General features: G+C 45.1%; 1 protein-coding gene and 1 long non-coding RNA gene across 3 annotated transcripts in view; one reads left to right on the top strand and one right to left on the bottom strand.

Moving 5' to 3' along the window:
- EZR (ezrin) overlaps nt 1-8,195 on the bottom strand; it is a 52,824-nt gene extending 44,629 nt beyond the window's left edge. The window contains exons 1-2 of one of the 2 annotated variants that reach the window (XM_015406795.1): nt 7,881-8,195; nt 6,136-6,233 (exon numbers count right to left, since the gene is read on the bottom strand). In XM_015406795.1, the coding sequence (XP_015262281.1) occupies nt 6,136-6,147 (12 nt within the window). In that variant the 5' untranslated portion in view covers nt 6,148-6,233; nt 7,881-8,195. Of the gene's footprint in view, nt 1-6,135; nt 6,234-7,619; nt 7,816-7,880 lie in introns of those variants that run through there. The other variant, XM_015406794.1, reaches the window with a different exon arrangement.
- Nucleotides 7,838-13,858, top strand: LOC107106615. The gene is made up of 3 exons (XR_001482369.1): nt 7,838-7,916; nt 11,894-12,546; nt 13,802-13,858. It is a non-coding gene; the product is annotated as an uncharacterized LOC107106615 (long non-coding RNA).
- The last annotated feature ends 6,461 nt before the right edge of the window (nt 13,859-20,319 follow it).

Here is a 20,319-nt window from a genome sequence, read left to right as displayed (position 1 = left end):
CCTCCGTGTCTATGTAAAAAAATGTGACACTGCCTAGTGTGCAAGGGCTGGAAAGCAGATTAAGTTTACAATTCTAGGCACACTTACTTGGGTGTCAGTTCGGAGGGGAAACACTTGTTAGTCTGCTGCAGCAAACCAAAACAGACTCCAGTAACATATTAAAGACTAACAAAGTCTTGTTATAGCACATGTTTTTGTGGAATAGAGCCCATCTATTTTTACTTGCGAATAAATCCCATTGAACTGGTTGGATTTATGTGTTAATAGGGTTAAGCTGCATGATGCTTTTGGCAGGAAGGTCAACAATGTAGAAACACACCGTTCTAAATTCCTTGACAGATAAGACATCTTTGAACTCAGGTTTTCAGAGGCACCAAGAAGGAAGTGGAGGAGGGTGACAGGGACAGAAAGCAATGTGGCATTTGGGGGTATCATTCAGCTGTACCTTATTCAGTCTGTAAAATGCTGCATGCTTTATTTGGGAAACACGTTATCTGATATATTTTTAGTGATCTCTTATTTTTTAAAAAACACGTTAGCCATTTGCCCAGGAGCAAGTGTGGTGCTTTGAAGTGATGGAATAAAAACACAACACATTCAAAACCTAAAGATGTGTTTTGGGGGCTTGTGAAGCTAAAAATATCAATAGTATTGCATACCACCAGCTATCCAGGGAAACATAAGGATTACAGTACCACAACCCAATTCTGTGGCATTCAGAGGAAATGTTATCCCAAGCACTGTGTCTTTCTGTAGAGAGGTGGTAATGCTTAAAACTGCTCCCTCAGCCCACAATACTCAGCAGCCAAGTATTTCTATTGCTGTAGTGAGAGGTTCTGGAACTGAGGCCCACTTGAGATCATGGCTCTTCAGTCCTTTTGCCATACCCAAAGGTTTTGGGGGAGGTGAGAACAGGAGCTTGACAGCAGTTATCTGCTGATGAGTCAAAGAATTCTGAACATGTTCTGATACATTCTTTCACACAGCCAAACTACAGCAAGGAGGCCTGCAATTAATTATTTTTTTAAAAGAAATCCCAACAAGGCAGGGAACTCACTTCTCTCCCCCCCCCCCCAGTCCAAATGACTCCTGAGGTAAATTCCCCATGGCAAACAGTAGCATAGATTTCATTGAGATTTTCTGCCTTGTCTTCTCAGTTGTCACTGGTAACATTAAGAGGGAGAGAAAGCAAATGAAAGAAGGAAAACAGAAGAGGAAAAAACATTATGGAACAGGGTATGCAATAATGAATTAATTCAACAAAGCTTAATTATTTCATGCTAAGAACCAGCTTCACAACATTCTTGCAGCTTTCCTTCCACCACTTCTTGAAAAGCAATGGGGCAACTGCTTGCATCTTTCTCCACATATCTCTGTAAAGAAGAGAGTTAGAGACTAAAAAAAAAAAAGTGTAGGACATACTGCCCCCACATGCTCCTGGTAGGTATGAGCCTGGTTGTGGCTGCATCTCACCCAACTCATGTTCTGTCCCAGCAGCTGGGTTTGCAAAGGTTGCATGAAGCTGAACCAGGGACGGTGGAGTATATTAAAGAAAGGCTGTTAAATACTCTACTGCTACAACTCTGCTGGTCCTAGAGAAAAACCATTTATTTTCTGCCCTAATTTTAAGGCCATGCCTACTAATGGACTGGAGGACTATGTGACTCTGACTTCCTCTGCACAGGAGAGGGGAAGAGGAGAGAGTGGTAGATTGGTGGGAACAGGCTAGAGGGCAATTTCTGTCAGCGGCCACAACTCCTGAAGTGGTGTTCAAATTGGATGAGGGCCCATCTTCCAGGCTTTGCAGATTCTGTTTCTTGTGGTCTTATATCTCCCATTTTTTTCCAGTCCTTGAAGGCCAAGTTGTCTTTGCTGTTTGAAAAACTGTGCATACACTTACTTTGTAGTAAGTCCTCCTGCATACAGTGGGACTTATTTCTGAGTAAGTTTGCACAGGATCAGGTTACACCACGTGTTTAAAATAAAGCAGATTGTAAGAACCTTAGTATCTGCCACTTACATTTTATTTATTTAAATTAGTTGATGCAAGTTCGGTCTTGTAGACAGGGCACAGGTTCATTGGATCTATTAGGCAAGTCTCTCTCAGCATCTGTTCCCCCAGCCATAAACCAAAGACAGCAACCAACATCACAGGAACAAAGCTGGGATAAACACCATAAAATACTTTAAAGAGTACAATGTGATTCCAGTGCTGCAAATGTAGCATTTTATATACCACAATAAACTTCCAATGGTCATACACCTCTCCTTCAACCACACCAGGAATGGAATGGTAGAGGGCAGGACTGGGAGGAAGGGCTAGAGGATTGCAAAACTAATCTCTCTTCTTCTGAAATCAGTATGTGAGCAATATATGTTTTAACCAGGTAATCCCCATATGATTCTTTGTCCCCTTTCCTAGTAACTATTACCAGCCAAAGAGCTATTTAAATGCTGATTATGTAGAAAGCAGAGCATGCCCTGTACTAGTAGACACAGAATCTATCAATCCCTGGCCTAATCACATGACTCAAGTCATTGTAAATCAGCACTTTGGCCCTCTGACATTGGTCAGGTGCACGAGAAAGAGGAACACATTCACCTCTGCTAGGTATTGCTCCTGGTGCCAGCTGACAAGCCCAGTTCAGATACATTTATGAACATAGTTGTGAGCAGCTTTTGTTGATTAGATGAAAGAACTTTTCCTCAAACAACAGACAATTTCTGTGTAACTAGCCGGAGTTTAGGAGGTCATATTGAGCATGGGCGATATTACAGAGCTTGATTGCCAAATTCACCTCACTGATCCATGAAGCTCGACTGAAAAGTGTAGAAAGCATTAGAAACCAAGGGCCTTCTGTATCACTGCAGTATTATCAAGTGTGCAAAATTGAGTACAGCAACATGAGGGAAGAAGCAGAAGACACAACAGGTGTACCTGAGACTGATTAAAGTCAAGTTTTGGCCGTGGAGGCTGGGGAGACTGATATGGATATTAAGCCCACTATTAAACCGGGGGAGTACTGGGAAAGCATACTTTGTACTGATGGCAGATCTCATAAACAAGTATCCCTAGTCTGCATTTGGTGCAACAAGCACAAGCCAGGAAGGAAACCCAGTATGGAGCTGTGCTCAAAGTTCAGGATCTGGGTTCTACCCCCACATCTGCCATTAAGCTAACTGTTAGTGACCTTGGGTTGGTCACTGCTTCTCAACCTAACTAACAGGGGTGATGTGAGGATAAAAGTAGGAAGGGAGAACCATGGACACCACTCTGAGGTCCTTGGAGGAAGTGTGGGATAAATATGCACAGGATGGAAGTAAGAACGCCTTCTCTGCAATCTGAAGGTGAGTCATGAAGAGTGCACATCAATTTAAAGCTCTGTTCCATCTACAGACTGAATGAACGTCCCTGGGCAAGCTCACTGTCTCGGCTTCAGTTCTACCATCTATCAAATAGGAATCATAACTTCTGCCAGAGGACTGCTCCAAGGACAAGAAAATTGAAGACTACCACACAGTTTATGCTCCTGAACCATTGTTTTAACATGTCAGTATCATGACAAACGAAACAAGATTCAGCAATTGGCAAACTCAATTGCCAGGCCACCATTTTTAATCAAAATGCAGCACAAGTTAGCCTTAAGCAGAGATGTATCCACCACACACATGCATGTATAATTAAACCAGCCTCTGGTTCTTCAAGGGTGGCAACTCAAGTTATCAGCAACTGACGAACATATTTAATCTTTCCTTTTCCGAGTCATAGCTTTGGCTATTTACAAAAGCACAGGGTCCAACCTGCCACACCTGTGCAGCTATGCTGCCCTAAAAGGTCCACAAACACAGCTAACAGTTACTACACATTCTTCGCACCATTTCAACCTACGCCTGTTAGCCCTGTAAAGGATGTCCCAGCATTTTGAGGAAGCAGCTCCCCTTGGAACGAGGAGAACTCGCACTCAGAACTTTCCCCTGAACACTTACACATTTTTCACTAAACCCATTCAGATTCAAGAGAACATGGAACAGGTCTAACAGGGGATTTTTGCTATATATGTGAGCAAACAAAACAGAAACAATGTTCCCAGAACTGGACCAGAGGCAATAATTTTTTAAGCAGAAAATTTACTTAAAAGTTTTCCTAGGGGGAAAAAAAAAAGGAAAAGGGATTTTTAACGTAACTATTTAGAGTCGGACTCGACTGTGCGACTGAACAACAACAACAATTTAGAAAAACAAACTCCTGCACTTAATTTACATGACATCTTGAACGGCAAACTTTTTCTCCTTCAATTTCCCCACAAAAATGTGCCTCTTTTTAAAATCACCTGAGTGCCCTGGGCTTCCACACCCCAGCTGGACAGGGCTCCAGTACTTTCACAATGCAACCTTAAGCAGACATTATACTCTTCGAAGCCCACTGACTTCAACAGACTTAGGGACAGACTAGCCACGATGGAGTCCTCATGGTCGCCATTTTAAAGTGACTTAAAAATGCCATGGCTGCCTGATCCTGATCATGCCTGCAGAAAGTTGGGCTGAGGCACTCTTGTTTCCCCCCATGCCCTATCAAGAACCAAAACACTTGCGCCCTCTGTAGCTGTTTTGGCACTTGAAAAGACTTGCTGGGGGCTGGGGGAGACAAGAGAGCCATACTACGAGCAAGATCAGGATTTGGCTCTCGCAGCATTTAGAATCCCTTTAGAATGGTGGTGGCCTCCCCCTGGTGATCCATGGACACTATCGTGTTTAGGACTGCACAGTTACTGCCCATCACGATGCTTTTTTACTCACACGTACATTCCACTGAGCTCATTAGGACGTGCTCTCCTTCAACCCCAGGTACAGAAAAGCTCCTTTGCTCTTAAAAATCCCCATGTGCCATTCGGAGCAATACCAACACCTTATTACAGCAACTTCTCAAGTCCTCAGTCCCCTCTCACACAATGCTGAAAAACAGCTAAAGCTGTAAACACAGACTTCCTTTACAACTATATCTAGAGCAGGAAGTGGTCAAGGAAGACAAGACGAAAAGCTTAAAGAGGGCCAGAGGTCCTTAAAATTCACCACACATGGCACCCAGTAATTGATGCAGTGCTCTGTGGAGCTGATCATACCAAAATGAGGAACTACATAGAGATTTAGCTGATCTGTAGGTGTAGTTAGATATAAGTTATTCATCGGGTATATCCCATTTACTGAGCACAAATGCTGTTGATTAAAAGTTCAGTATCATTCTAGAAGGAACTCCCTTCTATCATGCTACTGAACTCTGTCATCCATCTGCAAACCAAGCTCATTATTAAACCGCTTCTTAGATACCAGTTCTGCAAGAGAAGCAAATTCTTTTCATCACCATGTGACCCATGAAAAGTAATTCAAAACTGCACTGTTCAGTGTGAACACACAGTCCAAGGTCTGAAGGGGACTACGGCAATGATTCCAATCAAAATGCTTGAACAAGAAGAGCCACAGCTATTAGTTACAAAATGGGAAAATAATAAGGCTGGGTCCTAATAAGCTTTCTAGGAAATAGGAGTTCTTAAATGGGACAACCTACTAAGCATGCTTTAGATTCCCCCTACATGACATGGAACATAGCAAAGTAAAGGACAACCTAGAAGAGAATTCAATTGGCACTCAAGCCTGAGGAAAGTCAGAGTACACAAACATGAAAACGTATAAAAACATTGGAAGCTTTAGATTCCCCCTACATGACATGGAACATAGCAAAGTAAAGGACAACCTAGAAGTGAATTCAATTGGCACTCAAGCCCGAGGAAAGTCAAGAGTACACAAACATGGAAACGTATAAAAACATTGGAAAGAACAGTTCCCACATTTACACTCAGCTTGTTTAGTCTTGCACATACCATGACATATGAAAAAGCTAAAGTTCTTGATAGAGGAGAGATGTGCAACTTGGTTAGAATTTTATAAACAGACAAATGGAAATGGCAGGTTAAAAATTCCAATGAAATCAATGCTATCCAGAGATTCCTACAGAGGGAAAGTACTTTAGCTGGGTGCTGTTAAGATTGAGATTCGCAAATCAGAGTTCCCACAGTTTCTACAATATTCTATAATGCCTTTTCTTAAATAGGTCGTGGGGGTGCAGTGAGAATCACTTACTGGTTTTGGCATTTTTGATTCTTGAAGAGTTTCTGTTGGTCCAAAAGCAAATATTCATGCAGCAGCCTCTTGGGTGTTCCTTCTTTTCTTTGAGAAGCCTGAACAGAGGGGGGGAAAAAATCACCAACTAACATCTGTGTAATACAGGCATGGTAGAGGAGTTTTAAGGATTAAGAAGAAGGTTAAGTAAGCAGGGATGATTCATTCATGACCAATCATTACTTAGTAACACCGCAGCTTTAGAGAAAACATAAAACCGGCAGCCTCGCCCAGGTTTATATAAAAAAAGCCCAAGTAGAGAAGGTCATTTGGTTTGCCAGGCTCACAGGAACAACTATAATTTCAATTTTTTTAAGAGAAAGGGGTGGGGAGTCCTTCTCTCATAGCTATACCCAAACCAAGTAACTTAATATCACTGACTCTGTCTTGGCTTGGAAGACCAAAAAATGCTAAGAATCACTGAGAACCCCCTGGACTAGCCGTGACTACTGCAGAGTCTTAACTACCCGGATAGAGACCCGTGGGACTTTGACGAGATTACTCTGGATGAGAGCCGAGCCGCAAGCAGGCAAATTCTACAAAGGACAGAAGAAGGCAGAGGGACAATCTCGCTGTTTCAAAGAAGGCAACTATTGTTTCGGTTCGCCTTGAAGCTTAAGAAGGGCAAAGAGAGTTCCCCCCGATAGGTCCGATACAATCTTTCATCCTCAGACAGGAACTATCGCAAGCTTCCTGTGCTCTTCGAATAAACGGCCGAGGGAAGACCCCCTTCTCCCGAAGCCACACAAGATGGCCACTCCGCCTTAATTAATCCGTAGTCGATTCCCACCGCCCAGCTCCCCATTTGCAACCTTTTATGTGGCTTCGGACTCCCTCCGCTCCTGGCCAAATAGACGAAAAGGGGAAGGGAACCCGCCCTTTCGCCGCTCGGACTGCTAGAGGGGAACGCCAGTCTACCCTTCGGTCAGCTTCAGCAGGTGTTTCCCAAAATAAATAAATAATAAAAAGGCGGCCACACCGAACCTAGGAGGGCTTCCTTGCAAGTAAATCTGCACACAGTTGAGCTACTAAACTGAAATCCTCCGCACACTTGGTCGAGAACAAACCGAACGGAGTGGGACTCACTTTTGTGTCAGGATCGGGCCTACTAAAGGGCGGGGGGGGGGAACTTCGCGTTAAGTGAGTCTGTGAAAGCCTAACGCTTGCGTACAAGCCACAGGACCAAGCAAAGCGCCTCACTCGCTGGCTGCTTGGGGGGAACAAAATCAACCTTACTCCTAGAGAAACCTGCTCGAGTCCCTTCCTTTCTTCCAAGAAAAGAGCTGGGCGGCACTCATCCCCTTCACCACACCTGTTGCCAAAGCCACGTCGGACCGCCCCAGCCCGGAGCAACTTCGCGCCACTGGGTCCCGCCCGAGCCTTCTGGATCCCCCCCAGCGGCTTTTCGAGGCGGGGGGTTGCGGCAGGGATTTGACGGCCCTTACCTAGACGGCTCGCGTTCCCCGGGTCCGGCTGAGCAAAGCGCCTGTAGCAGCTCCGCGCCTCTACCCCAGCCACACTCTCTCTGGTCCTGTGGGCGTCGCTCCGTGCCCTTCCCCGATGGCCGCAATATGGCTGACTGTGGAATGGGCAAGCGCCACAGGACTCTAGCCTTGTCCTCCACCCCGCCTCCCCCGCGCAAAGGAAGCCAGTAAGGCGCGGAGGCCGTGCCTTCCTCCCGGCGAGGGCTCAGCCTGGTTGCTTACCTGGGGAAGGAGGCGGACCCCAAAGGCCTGTAGAAGGTGAGAGTCCTAGCGAAGTTCTGTGATTGGAAAAGGAGAGGCAAAATCTCTCCGGGCAGAGTGTGGCTTGACGGCTTGGGGGAAAGAACAATCTTAGCCTTTCTCTCGAGTGGGGCAGGACTGGCCTCGCCTGGATTGGTTTCTCGGTCGGTTCCCTCCCTGTGTGATTTCCACACTGGAAAGTTACTTCGCAGGGCGTCTGAGGGTGCAACGAGCACGTTGCGTTAGCAGCCGGAGTCTCCGGGAGAACAAACCAACCAGGTTAATCTGAAGTTATAATCAGTACAGAGATACCTGGACAAAGATTAAACAAATTTGGATTGGGTTGACAAAGAAAAAAAATATGCAGGTAACTCAAAAGTTTGCGCAGTGTGACGTCATTTTGGGTTGGTCCTTATAAAGGTATTCTTTTTGCTATGCCTGTATTCTTTCCCATGCCACCCCCATTACTTGTGAGCAATGTTCCCTCTAAGTTGTGGAGTCCTGAGAGCAAAAATTCTACTTTGTGAGCTACCGGCATTAAAGTTGTGAGTGAGCAATTTGGCTACTGTATAACTTACGTTTGCTCTGGAGCCGTCCTTCCTGAGCTAAGACAAAAATCTGTGAGCTGGAGGCTAAAAAAACTGTGAGCTAGCTCATACTAACTCAGCTTAGAGGGAACACTGCTTGTGAGTGTGGCTAGTTGTGACTTTTTAAAAAAAAAATGGGCAAAAATACACGCTGTCCTGCCTTTCACAACACAGAAACAGGTGAAAATCTGCAAACGAAGATTTTCCCTAGTTTAAAACTACACTGACTGATTTCTGTGTGGAATACAATTGTTAAATTTTATTTCAGGCGCTTTCAGTGTCATCCTAAACAGAATTACACCATGCTACATCCATTAAAGTCAATGGGTGTAGCAGGATGTAACTCTGTTTAAGATTACATTCTCTGCTACTAAACCAGTTAACAATCTTAGCTACTACTGCCAGTGATTAAGTTAGTCAGGAACAAACAGTTACGCAGTTCCGGCTGGGGGGAAATGTTGTAAGTCATCTATGACAATTTCTACACAAGTTATCTGCCCTGGGTTCAGTGCTGTTGGGAAGTGGGTTCTCCCCCCCCCATGTCTCCACAGCACTGAGGTCGTTTGGTGGATCTCTCCGTGTTTTCCCTGGCTGTTCTCCAATCTTTCCCATGGCTGCTTTGCTGCAAAGTTTTGGGGAAGAATGCAGCAGAGCCTGAATAGCTGCTTTGTGGGTGAGAGAAATTTCAGATTTTCCCAGTCCTGCCCACATGGCAGCCATTTTTCCTGCTCCAGTGCCTTTGGCTGCCTACCACCACTGGTGGGCTTTTTAAATTGTTTAAATCAGCAACTTAGTATTGTTATAACATGACAGCAATGCGTCTATCAGGTCTCTGAATTCCCAGCTTTCATCCTTTTTTTTTTTTTTTAAAGTATGCCTTTCCCCTTATGCCTCCAGAAAGAAAGGGGCTAGACACTTAAAGTCTCTAGTCCCTTTCATAGGAGAAATATTAGGGGGAAAGCATGTCTCTGCAACCAAAGGAACTAGTGATTTATTTTAAACAATGGGAATTTAGAGATCCTGATTCACATATTGTTATGATGGCATAACAATACTCAGTTGCCAGTTTTACAAAGAAATTGAAGAAGCCTCAGTGGGGCGGGTGATGGCCACTGCTGGGAGACTGGGGGCAGGGAAAATGGGGGGAAGTCTGCCTCGTAAAAGTCCCAATGCTGCACTGCTGTATCAGCAACCAACCACAGCAGTGATGGGAAAACCCCACAAGCCTGTCCCTTATGTTATTGTTCCATTTATAGATCTGTGTCACTGCATACTCAAGTGGTCAGAAATCTGTAGCCAGCCTTAGCTTTCCGACTTGCACACCTGTATGCACATACCTGTATGCACATGGCACAAACATGTATTTGTTGTGCGCATACATTATAATGTTACGTGTTGCTGATGTCAAAAGCATGGCATGGAGTATCGTTAACATTTGGTTGGGACTGACATGTTACTGCCACCACACTGCTGGTGTTTTGAAACCTCCTAGTACATATGATGAATTGTTACATTAAACAGTTCGATAGTAATCAAATCTCCCAACCCCACTGAGAGAAACAGTGCATATAAAGGAAAGTAATGTAGAGCAGAATAAGTTTCTTCTTATTTGCATTACCATCCAACTGCATGTTTTTCTGTAATATTTGAAGGGTATTTGCATGTATGAAATTACTAAACACCACCGACACTGGCCTCAGCCAATTGCACACTTGCCATGTATTTTTTGGATGTGCAAATGTTCCTTAAGCATTACTAAGAACCACCTGCATTTGCTGGGATGTGTGGTGGCTCGAGGTGCCTTTGCCTTTTATTTTCTGGGATTGGATACATGCATGCAGTATAATCTGCCAAAGAAATACTCATCCTCAACTGAAGCTGCCCTGTTAAATTCATCTGCAGAGCAGAAAGAATCCATAGGGTTGGATCCAGACTAAATTTTCCAGTGACACAGTGGAACTTTCCTGGCTCCCCTCTCCCACTGCAGCCCACTGATCCCCACAAAATGCTGCTCCTGGGGGAGAGGGGACCCTGAGGAATGTCATAGGGGGGCCTGCAGTGGGAAGAGGGAATGGGTGGAAATTGTCACTGTAGACTGGATCCAACTCATAATGAGCACAAATAGTGCTCCCCCACAGCCCATTTTGTGCTATTGGCGCAATATGTTCCCATGTTTGTCTTTGGGCACCTTTCTCTAAAAGTATTGGTTTAGTGGTAAATTGCTTGAACTGAAAGGAGAAAAGGCCTTATAGATATTCTCTGAGATGTGTATACTTGTACTACTAAGTATTATATTTATGTCCCATATTACCTCTGGGTACATACATGGGATTTTCCTATTTTAGGCTCTCAATGATCTTGAGAGGCATGCTAAAGATAGCAGCTGCCCCAACACCACCTAGTGACTTTCCCTGATGAACAGGGAATTCCAGTTCAGTTCAATTTATTGTAATTAGCCATTGGCCGTTACAAGGTTACGGCAGGGAATTCATATTTTATCAGTGTAGTCCAAGCCTGCTCAGCCTGTGAATGCAACCTGTGATATCCTCCTTTTTGTTACCTGCCCACGTTATTTAGCATGTGGCTGGTGGACGTGTTTAGCTTGGTGGGATGGAAATTGGTTGCTCCAACTCCAAAGTATTTTTGTACCATGTTGCTGTCATGCACTCGAAGCAGTTAAAGACATGACCAAAAAAGAGCAAGAGTCAGAATCTCTGAACCTGCCTGTGCAAAAATGAATTCCTTCTACCACTGGGTGAGCTTGCCTCACTGTTCCGGTATGGGATTGGATACATGCGTGCAGTATAATCTGCCAAAGAGATACTCATCCTCACCTGAAAGGAAGCAAGGGACGTGGTGCCCTTGCAATGCACACATGTGTACTAGAAGCTGGTTTTTCCACAAAGCAGCCTAAAATGGCTGCTCTGTAGGGGATTCTGATCGATTCGGTGGGACTCTGTGATTCACCAACAGATTGATGACTACGGCACTACATCACATTTACTCTCATATTAATTAGAACGTCACAGTAGTGGACTGAGTTCCAGTCTCCGCATTAAGATTCTGTCACATATTTAATTATTATAGATACATATTTAATTATTATAGAGACATATTTAATAGACATGCCAGCCCAGATATAGAAATAGTCAGAAACTATTTTATTCCATGCCATCTTTATCTCGCCATTGAGGCCATTTGAAAATATTGCTACATTGTGAAGTCACATGAATAAAAAAAAATGAATGAAGTGCACATGAAACAAAACTACAAAGGCTTTGGAGGAGAGAAATATTACTTTTGTTTGTTTGATACTTCATTGCCAGTTATTCATTAATGTAATCCTCCTTGATACTTCGTTGCCGGTTATTCATTAATGTAATCCTCCTTTTCCTTCTCTCTGCCTAGTGTCTGGGACCAGGGTCAGGCTGCTCCTAGGAAGGAATGGATGAATAAAAAGAATTGAGTAGTCTTGTTATCACTGTATTCTGCCCTCCCTGGTACTTTCACGTGAACCAGACTTCCTTAATCAGAGTAGAAAATCTGCAACCAACTTGATGAAAACTAGCATTTATGATACCCTGTCATCTGGCTGGCAAGCCAGGTAGTAGCACATGTTTATACAGCTGCTTATGGTTACACCTAGTTTACCAGACTATGGATTAGGGATGCTTAAACACAGCTGATTTGGATCATGCCCTGATCAGGCAGCCAGTTTTTCTGTGATGCGTTTGACACCTCATTCACAGCTGTTCAAAGGGTTGCTGCACTCCATCCCAGAACTGGACAGTATAGCATGATTGAAGTTCAAGCATGTGTGCTGTCACACAGCATGACGGAGCTCTCTTCCTACCCAAGTCATTGCTGCAGACTGCTTTGCTTCACAGGCAAAAACAGAGGATTAAACCAACATATAAACTGCTGGCAAAATTCAGCAGTGAAAAACACCCCAAAAAGAGAAAAGAACATTGAAAAAGGAAGCACATCTTGCCCAACTGTTGTGGGCAAGAACCCTGCTGTGCAGTCCCTGTAATGGACAAACTGTTCCACAAAATTGTAAGGTATGTACACAACAAATGTATGTTTGCAATATGTGTATTATACAGGGTTCTAATCACTTGAATATGTGATAGCATTTCTCCTTATATATAATTGTGAAGTGGGGTAGCACTTTCTGAACATTGCACACGCTCCTAAATCAGTTGGCTCCATGATGTGTCACTTAGAAGCTGTCCCTATCCACTGGCTGTGTTGCCTGAGTCCCGCCTCCAACATTCCAAACAGTTTGCTGTTCCTCTCCCCCCCCATAGCCAGTTGGAACACAGAGGTCATTTGCATATGTGGCCTGATTGGCTTTGCCTCTAACATTCTAAACAGTTTGCTGTTGCTGTTGGGAGTCATTAAATGTGTCCTGGGGTAAAATACATATCCCAATCTTCCCTTAAACAGTCACTGGAGTTGCCAATTTTACTGTGGGGCCTGGAGATCTCCCAGAAATCACTGTGTTCTCCAGCCGCAGCACTTCATTTCCCCTACAGAAAATTTCCCGGCTATTACAACTGACATCCAGATGACCAAGATCAGTTCTCATGGAGACAATGGCTACTTTGGGCAGTGGACTCTATGGGATTATACCCTGTTGAGGTCCCTCCCCACCCCTTCCCTCCCCAGGTTCTACCCCTCAAATCTACAGGTATTTCTCAACCCAGAGTTGGCAACCCTGTAACTGGCTATGGAACTGCTTTCCAGACCCTTGGAACCCGAAAGACATAGCATAAGAGGAGGTGGTTTTCTACCTTAGCTGCCAATGCATAACCCCAAATCAACGTAAGTCAGAGATGGAGGGAACCATACCTGTTACCATGAGGCTGTCCTCCCATACTACCCATGGGGCAGCAAAATGACTTGAAACAGCCCTGCCTTATAGCTACCCAGAAGGAAATAAACATGGCTTGCCTCTATTTTCCCCTTCCCTCTGCTGTCCCACCAGCCACAGCAAGGACACTCACCTGGAGCTTCCTACTAGAGCTCGTTGTATTTCTTCCCACAACGAGCCTTACTCCTAGTAGATTTATAAATGGAGCAGTGACACAGAGGACAATTGTGTCAAGCAAGGGCTGCTCTGATTGGCTACTTTTATGTGTTCAAGCAACTAAACACTAGCAAGCACAATTAGTATGCAGCCACAGACTTGATCACAAGTTGTTTGAGCAGTTTGTCACCAAACCAAAAGAGCCTAGGAATCAACTTACCTTGATTGCAGCCATCAAACTGAGTAACATTAGCTGTTGAATGCATTCACTGTGAATTTTGCAGCATTCCTACTATGGAGCTCCATGAGGAAACATGAGATGCCTGCAGGATGCCCATGACCCTCAAAGTGATTCGCTGATATTGGAGAAGAACTGCCGCTGAGGTTTTCGCTCTGGCTTAATCTATACATGCGGCAGAATGTGATGATCAAGAGCTGAGGCAGCAGAATGGATTGTACTGCTTCAGAGTAAATGAGGAACAAAGCAAAGGGCTGGGATGGAATAATTTCTACTGCTATTCCACTTTTTTATTTTTATGGAGTTTTCACATGGAGGAACATTTGAAATTGGAGCTACTCTCACAGTTCCCTCTAAGCTGCACTAGGGGGTGTTGGTGCACAACATTTCATAAGCTAGCTCAGAGGATTTGTGCTTCAGCTCACAACCAAGCTTCCATAGGAAACCATGGAGGATAGGGGCACCTCCTTCTGGGGCCCATAGAATTGGATCCCCTGGTCCAATATTTTTGAGACTGGGGGGGGGGTGTTTAAGGAGAAGTACCAGCAGGTATGCTGCAAATTTGGTGCCTCTACCTCAAAAAACAGCCCCCGACTCCCAGATACCCTTGGATCGATTCTCCACTACAGCCTTTGGGGCCCATTGACTATAATGGTCCCCATAGGCTATAATGGAGCCAGAATCACCAGTTTTTTTGCACACCCCTATTATGCTTTTCAGTATGATTTGTAAGCTGCCTTGAGTCACAGGGAAAAGTGGGATATAAAGATCTGAATAAATAAGTAATTTGGGCAGGTAGATAACATTTAAGCAACTTTCTGTTTGTTAGGTTAGGCTGCATTCTGACAGTGATTGTTCCACCTCTGTTATACTTGTCCTTTAATGCTGATTGTCATATTTCACTAAAAAAAACCCCACCAAAGTAGACTGCAAGAATCTCCCCCCGCCCCCACAAGTGCTGGTATGTTTTCTAAGGGTCAGTGCAGGGCACCAGTCCAAGGCTAGGTCTATCAATACAGTGGACTGGGGTGGATAGACCTGTTCTCCAGAGGCCAGGTCTACCAATATAGTGGTCTGGAGTGTGTAGACTTGTTCTCCAGAGGCCTGGGGTGGGTAGACCTGTTCTCCAGAGGCCAGGTCTACCAATATAGTGGACTGGGGTGGGGAGACATATTCTCTGGAGGCCAGGTCTACCAATATAGTGGAAAGAGGTGAACAGACCTGTTCTCTGTAGGCCAGGTTACCAATATAGTGGAAAGGGGCAGGTAGACCTGTTCTCTGGAGGCCTAGTTTACTCCTGTAGAGGACAACATTTTGTGTAATGAAATTTGACTTGATTCTGTTTTCTCATAATGTTTAAATTATTCTTAAAATATAGTTTAAGTATAGTTTTAAAGAAGTTGTTCTGAGATTTTTGCAAGGTTACGGAAATAATCTTCTAAAAATAATTTATGCAATAGTCAAATGTAGACTTGCTCACAACTTTAGTGCTACTAGCTTTTTTCGCTCCAAGGTAGAATTTCTGTGGAGCTTAGAGGGAACATTGCCACAGTGCTGTTCTGTTGCTTCACTTTCTGCTACCTCATTCTCCTTTGTATTGGGTAGCCTAATGCCTCTGAGGTCTCAAAAGTAGGGCTGTCAGATCCCCCAGGGGGGGTTTGTCCGTTTTCGGGGGCCCAGATCCGCCAGCCCAGATTCAGCCTGTGGCGGGAACCCCGCCCCCAAAGCGCCTGCCATGCAGAAATGTACCCAGCACAATGACATCATCTGGAGGTGATGTCATTGCGCAGGGCAGGTTGTGGGGGGCGGTGGATGATTTTTCCTTAAATGGTAGAGCATCCCTGCAATGTGCTGTGTGCGATGATGTCGCTTCTGGTTGACGTCATCGCAACGCATGTGTGAAGGGCATGCACCAAAGAGATCACAGAGGGACAAAGACCCCCCCCCCGGCATGCTGGTAAGACCTGGCAACCCTACTCAAACAGGAACTCTGAAAGCAGCAGCTGGAGAAAGATGTGGATAGGGGAGCTTTGTCTCTAGTCTGTCATAGGGTTAAAGGCCACTTTGACGTTTGGCACAGATTCAGATGAGCTGAGTGGGTCAAAAGCTGCCTTGCTTCTTCTGACTTTGGAAACAGGGCCTCTTAACTCTCACCAGGGGCCCTTGCTTGGGCCTTCTTAGAGTTGCTGTTTGTGACTGGCTCACTTTCAGGTGCGTGAAAAGACAAAGGGCCCCCAGTTACTTGTCTGCTGCCCAGTCAAAGGAGTCTCGTCTGTGAGAGGCTGTCTGATGGGTGTTGCATGTTCAGGATGAGAAGGCTTTCCTTGGAAATGTTAGAAAGTCCCTGTATTAAAGCAATTAAATTACATAAATGATAATGACTGGCAGGCCTGTAGCTACCATGGGGCCCGCCCCCGGTGGTTTTTACAGGCCCCTCTCCAAGATACCCCCGGCGGTCTGCCTGCCCCCCCACCTCTGCCCAGTCGTGAGGCTGACCATCCCATTTCGTGCCATCACGGGCTGCTGCTGGAGGCTGGCCTGAGGCGGTAGGCATGCAGCACTCCTCTTGGGTGCCCCTAGCTCTGCAGCTGCAGCACGGAGGTCTGCGGGGGGAGGGAGCTTCTGCGCAGCCTCGAGAAGAGAGCTCGGCCCCTCCCCGCCTCTCCAAAAGGGGACCCTTGTGCGCACGGCCAGGCAAAACCCAGGCGAAGCTTGTCTCCAGACTCCCGGGATGCAGACGTCCAGTGGGAGTCGCCGGCAGTTACGCACCATCTCAGACGCCCTTGGGGGGGGGACCCGATTGGGCCGCAGACATGCACTGGGAGTCACTGGCAGTTATGCACAGTCTCAGGCACCCGGGGGGGGGGACCCGATTGGGACGCAGACGTGCGCTGGGAGTCGCCGGTGGTTACGCACAGTCTCAGGCGCCCGCCTCCCCGATTTGGACCAAGAGCATGGGGCACCAGGAGAGAGGAGGGTTTCAGCTTGTCCAGCTGGAGCCGTTTGAAGGCTTGGGGATGCCCCAGAGTCGTGACGCAGAGACCAGCATGGGCAAAGCCACCTCTGGACATATCTTGCCTGGGAAACACCACCAGGGGGTTGCCCTAAGGCAGCTGTGACTGGACGGCACTTTCCGCCACCAAAGGACCCCGCCTGCCTGTCTTTCTCACCTGGAGGCCCTCGGTTGCAGCCAGGGCTGCCTTAGGAATTCTACCAATTAAATCAAAGTTAATTTAATTAACTTTGATTTAATTTGCTGGTGGCCCCCCCCATGCCCCCTCCCCCAAAACTCCTTAGCTACGGGGCTGATGACTGGAAGGGTGTGAGGGGATATAAGCAACAAGATACAGAACGAAAGGAGAAAAGGCCTCTCTTTTATCTATTTGCTTTCAAAGCTTATGATGTATTTAAATACAGTCCCCGTGAAAAGCAGCTTTTTAAAGTGGTGCCAAGTTGGCAATCAGTTCAACTACCTCCACAAAGAAAAGAGAAACGTTTAGCTGAGGCCTTCAATAATTATGAATTATTCATATTGTACTTTTTAAAATGTCTATGATGCTTGATGGTCTTTGGCCCTGATCCAGTGCACTCCTATCCAAGCATTCAAGAGATCATGTATAAAGGAGGTGTGGGGATTTGCTTTTCTAAACAGCTGTTATCCCAACACAAACCTCAAGCTGTTTTCTTTCTTTAAAAAACCAGTTTCTTAATTTGTGTCACTCATTAGTATGGGGCTATTCAGGGAGAGCAAGCAAAAGTCCCCAGTGCTGTGCACAGGTCTCCCCATTGCACCCTTCTGGATGGGAGGCAATATGTGATTTGTTCTCAGAGCTGACTCATCTGATAGGTCACTTATTGCTATCCATTTTACAAACTGAGCACTGACTGGTCCTAATTCCAAATGATGTATGTCTCCTTCACCCCAGGTCTTTCTGGCAACATTCAGTAAAATTAAGGTGGAACATGACTCACTGCATGCTATCTAGTCTTCCATGGATAGTTCCTGGGTGAACGGGCATAATACTGCAATTACCAGAGTGGAATTTTTAGAAGACTCTTCATTCAATCCTATGCTTTTACTTAGCCCCACTGAATACACTGAAAACCCCACTTACTCCTAAGTTAGCATGCATAGGATTGCTGACTCAGAATAAATGCATTCATTACTGTGCTCACCAATCAGACCAAATGTAGTCCCCAGATAAACAGACCTTGATGAAGAGTTCACCTCACCAACTTCGTTCTACTCATGAACCCCAAACAGAAATTTTAACTGCTGTCATCACCAGAAGCTTATATAGATATGCCAATTTGGCCCTTCTAGAAACTAAGTGATAACCATTGTATCTTCAACTTAAAAACATTTAACAGACTTATTCCTTATTGCGGATGAGCCATGGTTCAGTGGTAGAGCATCCACTTGGCATGCAGAAGGCCCCAGGTTCAATCCCTGTCATCTCCTGTTTTAAAAATGAGGTAAAACAATAATGTGAAAGACCTCCACTGGAGACTGGAGAGCCGCTGCCAGTCTGAGTAGACAATCCTGACCTTGATGGAGCAACAGTCTGATTCAGTATAAGGCTGCTTCATGTGTTCAAGTGCTTAATGTGTCTTGCCTCCTACTCTAATTTACCCCAAGCACAGGGGCAAGACTAGGAACCCAGCTCATTTTAGTAACTCAGATCATGACAGGAGTTCCTTCACTTCTTTCTTTATACCTTGCTAAGTCCATGTTCCAACAGCAAACCACCTCTGTTCATCTCTTGCCTACAGAGTTCCCATAAGTTGGCTGCAACTTGATGTCACTTTCTACCACCACCAAATGTATGCCCAGTTTAGGCTTTTATGTGGAGCGCCTTAAACACGAATTCTGTAAAAACAAAATGTTAACATGACTTGTAATGAAAGACGATGATTACAAAGAGGGCAACGCTAATGTTAAGCAAGAAAATGTCTGACAGCTACTGAGCAAACGGGGAAAGAGCAATCAATTGCAATACAATGTACACAAAGCCAGTTTGGTGTAGTGGTGAAGTGCGCGGACTCTAATCTGGGAGAACCGGGTTTGATTCCCCACTCCTCCACTTGCACCTGGCTGGATGACCTTGGGCAAGCCGTAGTTCTGATAAGAGCTGTTCTTGAAAAAGAGCAGTTCTCAAAAGAGCTCTTTCAGCCCCACCTACCTCACAAGGTGTCTGTTGTGGGGAGGGGAAGGGAAAGGAGTTTGTAAGCCGCTCTGAGACACCTTTGGGTAGTGAAGGGCAGGGTATAAATCCAATCTCCTCCTCTTCTTAATCTGTTCTGAAGAATCAGCTGGTACAAACTACTGCATCTGAGGGCCTTACTGGAACTTGTCATAATTAACACATACTGCCTGTTCTCTTTCTGCTGCACAAGCTCCCAGTTTGCTTCTAGGCGCAATTCTAAGGGCTGTTTTTGATCTTTAAAACCATAAATGGCTTCAGTTCACACTATTTGAAGGACTACCTCCTCCCATACTAATCTGTTCAACCCTTGAGGTTGATGAAGGCAGTAACAAAATATGAACTGGGTAACAACAATTTTCTGGTCTTAGAACATCTTTTCTAATAAAACTGTGGAGGAGAGGGAAATATATATATTGTATTTCATCAGAATTCAAGAATGGATCAATGTATATGTACCTAGGCATACAGTGCTCTGAGGTGACATCAACAAAGCAGTGATACCAAATGAGAGAAGGCCTATTACAGGTCAAACGATGTCCCTTGGGTCATGACAATTTTCCTTCCTAGGGTTTCCAACCTCCAACTGGCCAAGAACAGGCACCAGATAACAGAGATTGCAACTGATAAATAGAGGCATTTGGTAAATACAGGAATATTGGGATAAATTAAAGAAAATATGACTTTGCAAAACTTGGATCACTATCACTGGTCCAGTCTTTATCTGTGCTTCTAAATCTTGAGCAATATATATTCATCTTTTTAAAGTGTTTTAAAATGCAGAAGGGAGAAAAACCTGCCAATTTTATGTTAGCAGTAGCAATACCAGTTACTTTTGGGATATGATGGACCAACCAAGTGGCTGAAATCTTTAATAGTTACTGGTCTGTCCGTTGCTATTCTCATTAACATCCTCATTTGCCGTAAACTGTTGGCCACTATCTGGTTATTTATTCCAAATTCTAGAATTGTCTACACTGCCTTTTAATGTTGGTTCTCTGGGGTTCTTAAAATTAGTGATGGATCTCCCAGCAATAGGTTGGTATATTAGATTTCATCCTGACCACAGAAGTAATCATACTCCATTTTGATGAGGGCTCTTCCAGTGGTAGTTCCCGGAGCAGTCTTTGTGATACTGGGGCCCTGGGCAAAAATCCAGGATGGGCCCCTAGAATCACTGCCACCACTGTGCTGGGGCCAAGCAAGGGGTGAACCTTGCTCTGTGTGATCTGGGTGGCAGCCATCACTGAAAGCTGGCTTCTTGAGCCGCAGATAGAGCTGGCACAAGCTGGCTCCTGTTGAGTTAGCTGCCTGAGCCTTGGACAGGGAAGGCATGTGTGGCTGTCATTGCCCGAGCCCT

This window comes from Gekko japonicus, unplaced genomic scaffold, assembly GCF_001447785.1.
Source record: "Gekko japonicus isolate JY-2015 unplaced genomic scaffold, Gekko_japonicus_V1.1 scaffold655, whole genome shotgun sequence".
Taxonomy (NCBI): Eukaryota; Metazoa; Chordata; class Lepidosauria; order Squamata; family Gekkonidae; genus Gekko; species Gekko japonicus.
The sequence above is the reverse complement of the archived record's forward strand: the minus strand, read 5'-3'. Positions and strand labels throughout refer to the sequence as shown.